Raw genomic sequence first — 6877 nt, 5'->3', positions numbered from 1 at the left:
CCAGCCCCCCAAGTCCCCCCAAATCCTTCCCAGAGCCCCCTAGATCCCTCCCAGCCCCCAAGCCCCCCCAGATCCCCCGGATCCCCCCGGCCGTACCTGGGCAGGGGGCTGCCCCACACGTACAGGCTGCCCACGTAGGAGCAGGCCAGGCTGAGGCAGCCGAGCACCGCGGCCCAGCACGGCCCGGCCCCGGCGGCTCCGGGCGCCGCTCCCGACCCCGGCCCGGCCCACGGGGAACCGGGGGGCTGCGGGGCCGCCATGGCGGGGCGGGGCCTGCGCGGGGGGCGGGGCGCTGCGTGCGGGGGGCGGGGCTTGTGCACGGCGGTGGGCGGGGTTATGTAAATATGGGTGGGTCGGTGGTGGGCGGGGCGATGGGGTTGGGTGGGAAACTGGGGGGGACTGGGATGGACTGGGAGAAACTGGGAAACTGGGATGGACTGGGAGAAACTGGGATGGGCTGGGAGAAACTGGGATGGACTGGGAGAAACTGGGGGGGCTGGGAGAAACTGGGATGGACTGGGAGAAACTGGGAAACTGGGATGGACTGGGAGAAACTGGGATGGACTGGGAGAAACTGGGATGGACTGGGAGAAACTGGGGGGGCTGGGAGAAACTGGGATGGACTGGGAGAAACTGGGGGGGCTGGGAGAAACTGGGATGGACTGCGAGAAACTGGGAAACTGGGATGGACTGGGAGAAACTGGGAAACTGGGATGGACTGGGAGAAACTGGATGGACTGGGAGAAACTGGGATGGACTGGGAGAAACTGGGGGGGCTGGGAGAAACTGGGATGGACTGCGAGAAACTGGGAAACTGGGATGGACTGGAGAAACTGGGGGGGCTGGGAGAAACTGGGGGGGACTGGGAGAAACTGGGAAACTGGGATGGACTGGAAGAAACTGGGAAACTGGGAAACTGGGGGGGACTGGGAGAAACTGGGATGGACTGCGAGAAACTGGGAAACTGGGATGGACTGGGAGAAACTGGGATGGACTGGGAAACTGGGGGGGACTGGGAGAAACTGGGATGGACTGCGAGAAACTGGGAAACTGGGATGGACTGGGAGAAACTGGGATGGACTGGGAAACTGGGGGGGACTGGGAGAAACTGGGATGGACTGGGAGAAACTGGGATGGACTGGGCAGACTGGGGAAACTGGGAAACTGTGGGGGACTGGGATGGACTGGGAGAAACTGGGATGGACTGGGGGGACTGGGGGAAACTGGGATTGCCAGGAGAGACCAACTGCGGGAACCAGAAATGACTCTGACAACTGGGATTGACCGTGGGAAACTGGGGGAACTGGGATCAACGAGGAGAGTCAACATTCACTGGGGGAACTGGGACTGACTGGGAAAAGTCCCTGGGAATGACTGAAGGAAATGAAACGCGGAGAAGGAACTGGGAGCAACTGGGGTAACTGGGATGAGCCAGGACTGGGTGAACTGGGAGCACTGGGAGGGCACTGGGATGGGAGGGGGCTCTGTCCTGTCCCTCAGAGCGTCCACTCATCGGGGTCCTGCAGTTGGGGGATCCCGGGCGTTACTGGGAGGGTCCCGGGGGTCACCGGGGGTTACTGGGAGTTACTGGGAGGGTCCCGGGGGTCACCGGGGGTTACTGGGAGGGTCCCGGGGGTTACTGGGAGGGTCCCGGGGGTTACTGGAGTTACTGGGAGGGTCCCGGGGGTTACTGGGAGGGTCCCGGGGGTTCACTGGGGATCCCCAGAGGAGGGAGGGACCCCCAAACCCCACCTGGCCATGGTTGCTCCGGGGCCTTCCTCCTCCTCCTCCTCGTGCTGCTCCTCCCTCCATCCCCGGCGCTGCTTTTGGGGGGTCCCTGGGTGGCACGGGGGGGCGGTTCAGTGCCCGGGGGGTTTTGGGGACCCCCCCAAAATCCCCCGTTTCCCCCCTCACCCCCGCGGGGCAGCCCCGGCCGGCGCGAGACCTCGGCCCATCTGCGGCGCGCGGCCGCCGCCAGCGCCGGCGTGTCCTGCACCTGGCGGGGGGGACACGGTGACACCGGGGACACCCCCAAACGCCCCCCCGGCCAAGGGGGGAACCCCCCCGAACCCCCAAACCTGCAGGGCGCCCAGGCAGGCGCTGCGGAAACGGCCGCTGGAGCTGGCGGCCACCACGGCCATCACCGCGGCCACCGCCAGGGCCTGGGCTTGGGCCATGCGCTGCTGGGCCTGCAAGGAGGGGATTTGGGGGTCACGGGGGATTTGGGGGGGTCGGGGGGACCCCAAAAGCCCGCACCCACCTGGTGCTGGCGGCGCAGCCCCCCCAGGAGGGGGTGCAGCAGGGCCCGGAGCCCCCGGGGCCAGCGCGGGGCGGCCGAGGCGCAGCGTGGGCTCCAGCTGGGCCAGGAGCAGCCGGCGCATCCCTGGGGGGGGACCCCGGATTTTGGGGGGGGTCCTCGAACCGTGGGGGACCCCCCCAGAGCGGGGGGACACCCCTGAACCACGGGGATTACCCCAAAACCAAGGGGACACCCCCAAACCTTGGGGTCAGCCTGGCTCAGTGGCTGAGCTGGATTGGGGGGGGGGAACCCCAAAATCATGGAGACACCCCCAAAATCTTGGAGACACCCCTGAAACAAGGAGACAGCCCAGAGGAACAACCCCAAAATGATGAGGAGACCTCACAGAACTTGGGGACAGCCCTGAAGTTTGGGGACCCCCTTGAGCCACGGGGACACCCCCAAAATTTGGGGGCACCCCCAGAGCTTGGGGGCACCCCAAAATCTGGGTCCCCCCCTTACCTGCATCGTACCCCCCAAACGGGTCCCGGTGCCGCAGGAAGAGGAAAACCAGGAGAGTTTTGGGGTCCCCCTCAGGGGAAGTTTGGGGGTCCCCGTCCCCTCAGGGGGGTCCCAGCGTACCCAAATGTGACATCGGGGGGCACCGGCTCTGTGGGGACAACACGGGGGGGCTGAGGGAGGGGGGAGCCCCGAAATTCCACCCCAAATCCCCCCCAAAAACCTGGAACTCCACGGACCTTCCTCATCCTCACAGGAGCTTCGGGGGTCCGGGGGGTTTTTGGGGTCCGGGGGGTTTTTGGGGTTCAGGGGGGTTGCAGCCAGGCCGAAGCCCCCCCAGTCCCCCAGCAGAGAGGGGTCCTGCAGGGTGGGGGGGGCCGGGGGGGGCACGGGGACCCCCGCGGGGTCGAACAGGTAAAGGTGGGACGGTCAAGGAGAACAACACGGGGGATGGGACCCCCAAAATCCCCCAGAACCCCAAATCCCACCTGGGCATCCTGACACCCCCCCAGGGAAGCCAAATTCCTCCCCCTCCCAGCACCCTGAGACCCCCCTGGGCACTCTGAGACCCCTTCTGGGCACCCAAAATCCCCCTGGACAACCCAGATCCCACCCTGGGCACCCCAAAAACACTCAGTGCCCCAAATCCCCCCCGAAAACCCCAAATGCCACTCTGGGCACCCCAAAATCTCTCAGGTGTCCTCAAGCCCCCCCAAACACGCCAAACCACCCCAAATTCCACCCCAGAACTACAAATCTTCCCAAACCACCCCAAACCACCCCAAACCCCCCCTGAATACCCCAAATCCACACCAAACCCCCTGAACACCCCAAATCCCACCCCAAACCCCCCCTGAACACCCCAAAATCTCCCCCAAGACCCCAAATCCCATCCCCAACACCCCAAATCCCCCCATGAACACCCCAAACCCCCCCGAATACCCCAAATCCCACCCCCAACACCCCAAATTTCCCCCCAAGACCCCAAATCCAACCCCATGCACCCCAAATCTCCCCCCAAACACCCCAAATCCCACCCCCAACAACCCAGATCCCCCCAAATACCCCAAGTCCCACCCCCAACACCCCAAATTTCCTCCCAAGACCCCAAATCCCACCCCAAACACCCCAAACCCCCCAGGTGCCCCCTGCCCGGATATTTGCACTCGGCAGAGGGGGGGTCCCTGCCCCGGGGGGGTCCCGGGGGGGCCGAGGGCGCTGACCGGGAGCAGCTCCAGGTCCCCCCCGAAGCCCGCGGCCGCCAGCGGGGGCGGCACCGGCAGCGGCAGCGGCAGCCCCGGGCACGGGCGGAGGCGGCTGCAGGGCGGCCTGGGGGGAACGGACCGGTCCGGACCAGTTGGGACCAGTACAGACCAGTTTGGATCAGTCCGGAGCGGTCTATCCCAGACCTACCCCCTGCCTCACCCCAGTTCATCCAGTTTGCCCCCGTCCTACTCCCCAGTTCATCTCTCTCTGTTCCGACCTGTCCCAGTCCCTCCCAGTCCTTTCCAGTTCATATCCCAGTGCATCCCAGTCCATCCCAGTCCTGAGTCCCCCCAGTCCATCCCAGACAAGCCTAGTCCATCCCATCCCAGTCCAATCCCAGCCCCTCCCAGTTCCCCCCAGTCCATCCCAGTCCCTCAATGCATCCCAGTCTGGTCCAGTCCCTCCCAGTCCCATCCCAGCCCCTCCCATCCCATCCCAGTCCCTCCCAGTCCATCCCAGTTCCCTCAATCCATCCCCATCCCGTCCCAGTCCCATCCCAGTCCCTCCAGTCTATCCCAGTCCCTCCCAGTCCATCCAGTTCCCTCAATCCATCCCAGTCCATCCAGTCTGCATCCCAGTCCCTCCCAGTCCATCCCAGTTCCCTCAATCCATCCCAGTCCCTCCAGTCCCTCCCAGTCCATCCCAGTCCCTCCCAGTTCCCTCAATCCATCCCAGTCCATCCCAGTCCATCCCAGTCCCCTCAATCCATCCCAGTCCCTCCCAGTCCCTCCCAGTCCATCCCAGTCCCATCCAGTCCCCTCAATCCATCCCAGTCCATCCCAGTCCCATCCCAGTCCCTCCCAGTCTATCCCAGCCCCTCCCAGTCCCATCCCAGTCCCATCCCAGTCCCATCCCAGTCCATCCCAGTTCCCTCAATCCATCCCAGTCCATCCCAGTCCATCCCAGTCCCATCCCAGTTCCCTCCCAGTCCCTCCCAGTCCATACCCAGTGAAGTGCTGGCTCTGCACCCTCAGCCTCGCTCCCGCCTGTGCCCAGGGGGGCTCTGGGCTGGGGGACACGCAGTGGGGGGGGGGGGACACACCCCAATTAGGGGGTCCCCAGGAGTGGGCTGACACCAGTTAGGGGTGGGGGATCCCAGTTCGGGTGTCCCCAAGGTGGGGGTGTCCCCAGTTTGGGGGTGCCGGGGTCTCACCTCATGCTTCGGGACGTGACGTTCCCATCGATGCTGACACAGAAATGGAACTCCACCTGGGGGGGGGGCGCGCGGGGGGGTCACTGGGGAACCCCCTCCCCTTTTTGGGGACCCCCAAACCTCCCCCCCCCGGTACCTCGGGGTGCACGAGGCTGGTCCGGTGCAGGAGCCGCCACAGGGACCCCCGGGTGGGGCTCAGCGGGGGGGGGTGACAGATCTGGGGGGGGCACGGGGGGGGGGGGACTTGGGGGGACCCCAAAATCCCCCACGACCCCCGGGGGGGGGGGGAGCAGATCTGGGGGGCCTGGTGGCACCTCAATACCCCCCCCCCCCCCCAAAAGGAACCGGGCCCAGTTTGGGGGCGTCCCCACCCCATCCCCCCCACTCCCCCCGTGTGTTTTGGGGGGGGTCCCAGCCCCCCCCGTGACTCCATTTCCCCTCCCCCCCCCCGTGACCCATTATTTTCCCCCCCACCCCCCCAAATCCAGGCCACCCCGACTATTTTTATCCTCCCGCCCCAATTCCCGCTCCCGGGGGGGCTCCCGGGGCCCCCCCGACCCCAATTCGCCCCCCCCAAGGTGACTTTGAGGGGTTGGGAAGAGCAGAGAGAGAGGGGGAACCCCAAACCCCCCCCAGCGCCCCCCAAAACTCACCTGGAAGCTCCTTTGCACCTGAGCCCGGGCCAGGATCCGCCCGCAGCAGGGGGGGGGGTTTGGGGGGGCTCCCGGCAGCTCCTGCACCCCCCGGGGGCTGGGAGGGATTTTGGGGGGGATTTAGGGCGTTTGGGGGGGGGTTAGAGGTTTTTGGGACCCCCAGTGGGGCTGGGGAGGAGACTGAGAGGATTTAGGGGGTCCCTGAGAGGTTTTGGGGGGCTCTTACAGGAGCTGGGGTGTCCCTGGGGGGGGGGGTCAGGGGGTCCCTGAGAGGTTTTTTGGGGGGGGGTCTCTGGGGGGTTTTGGGGGGTCTCTGGGGGGTTTTGGGGGGGTCTCTTACCACCCCCTCCAAGCGCTTCAGGGTCGAGGTCACGGCTGAGGGGTCCCGTGGCTGCCACTGCAAAAGCGGGGGGCGTCCGAGGGGAGCCTGGACCCCCCCAGGACCCCCCAGGACCCCCCAGGACCCCCCACCCACCTGTGAGGGTGCAGAGGGCCCCCCCCAGGGCCCCCCCGGCCGTCAGGGCCACCAGCAGAGCTCCCCGTCGGGGCTCCCCGTTTTTGGGGGTCCCCAGGGCCACCAGGAGCTGCTCCAGGACCTGCAGGGCCGGGAGAGGTGGTGAGACCCCAAAACTCCCCCCCAAAAAACCCCCAAGACCCCACCTGCTCCTTCTAAGGGAGCCCAGAGACCCCCAAAGCCCCCCCAACCTGTCTGGGGACCCCTGACACCCCCCAAATCCCCTCAAAACCTTCCCTCGGGACCTCGACCCCTCATAGAGACCACTTAGGACCCCCCAGCCCACTTGAGTGACCACCGACCCCTCACAGTGACCCCCAGAGCGGCCCCCCAATACCCGCCAAGCCCTATAACCCTCCTTAGTGACCCCTCAGAACCCCCAAAACCACCCCCAGGGACCCCTAAAGCTCCACAACGCTCTCTAGTGATCCCTGACCCCACAAAACCCCAAAATAAAACCCCCCTCACCGCCCTCACGGCCTGCTCCGCCATCTTTGCCCCGCTCTCCCCTCAGCGCCCCCTGGCGGGGGGGG

The 6877-nt window shown here is 66.2% G+C and overlaps 1 protein-coding gene across 1 annotated transcript; it reads right to left on the bottom strand.

Moving 5' to 3' along the window:
• Positions 1–1605: 1605 nt before the first annotated feature.
• LOC137467546 (uncharacterized) lies at positions 1606–6836 on the bottom strand. The gene is made up of 12 exons (XM_068179041.1): positions 6813–6836; positions 6302–6426; positions 5831–5927; positions 5314–5394; positions 5178–5233; positions 4970–5032; positions 2762–2909; positions 2261–2383; positions 2079–2189; positions 1915–1996; positions 1753–1837; positions 1606–1669 (listed from the first exon to the last, which is right to left on the bottom strand). The coding sequence occupies exons 1-12, from the start codon at positions 6834–6836 to the stop codon at positions 1606–1608; spliced, it is 1059 nt and encodes a 352-aa protein (XP_068035142.1).
• Positions 6837–6877: the final 41 nt, after the last annotated feature.

This window comes from Anomalospiza imberbis, unplaced genomic scaffold (genome assembly GCF_031753505.1).
Source record: "Anomalospiza imberbis isolate Cuckoo-Finch-1a 21T00152 unplaced genomic scaffold, ASM3175350v1 scaffold_671, whole genome shotgun sequence".
Taxonomy (NCBI): Eukaryota; Metazoa; Chordata; class Aves; order Passeriformes; family Viduidae; genus Anomalospiza; species Anomalospiza imberbis.
Note: the sequence above shows the minus strand (reverse complement) of the source record. Positions and strands in the feature narration are given on the sequence as shown.

Bases quoted from the DNA above. Each gene is read 5' to 3' on its own strand.
- LOC137467546 (XM_068179041.1), bottom strand. From the start codon at position 6,836: ATGGCGGAGCAGGCCGTGAGGGCG. The intron at 2,910-4,969 runs GTATGGACTGGG...TTGTCCCCACAG, and splicing joins CAGAGCCAGCACTTCACTGG to AGCCGGTGCCCCCCGATGTC. The intron at 1,838-1,914 runs GTGAGGGGGGAA...CGTGCCACCCAG, and splicing joins GCCGGGGCTGCCCCGCGGGG to GGACCCCCCAAAAGCAGCGC.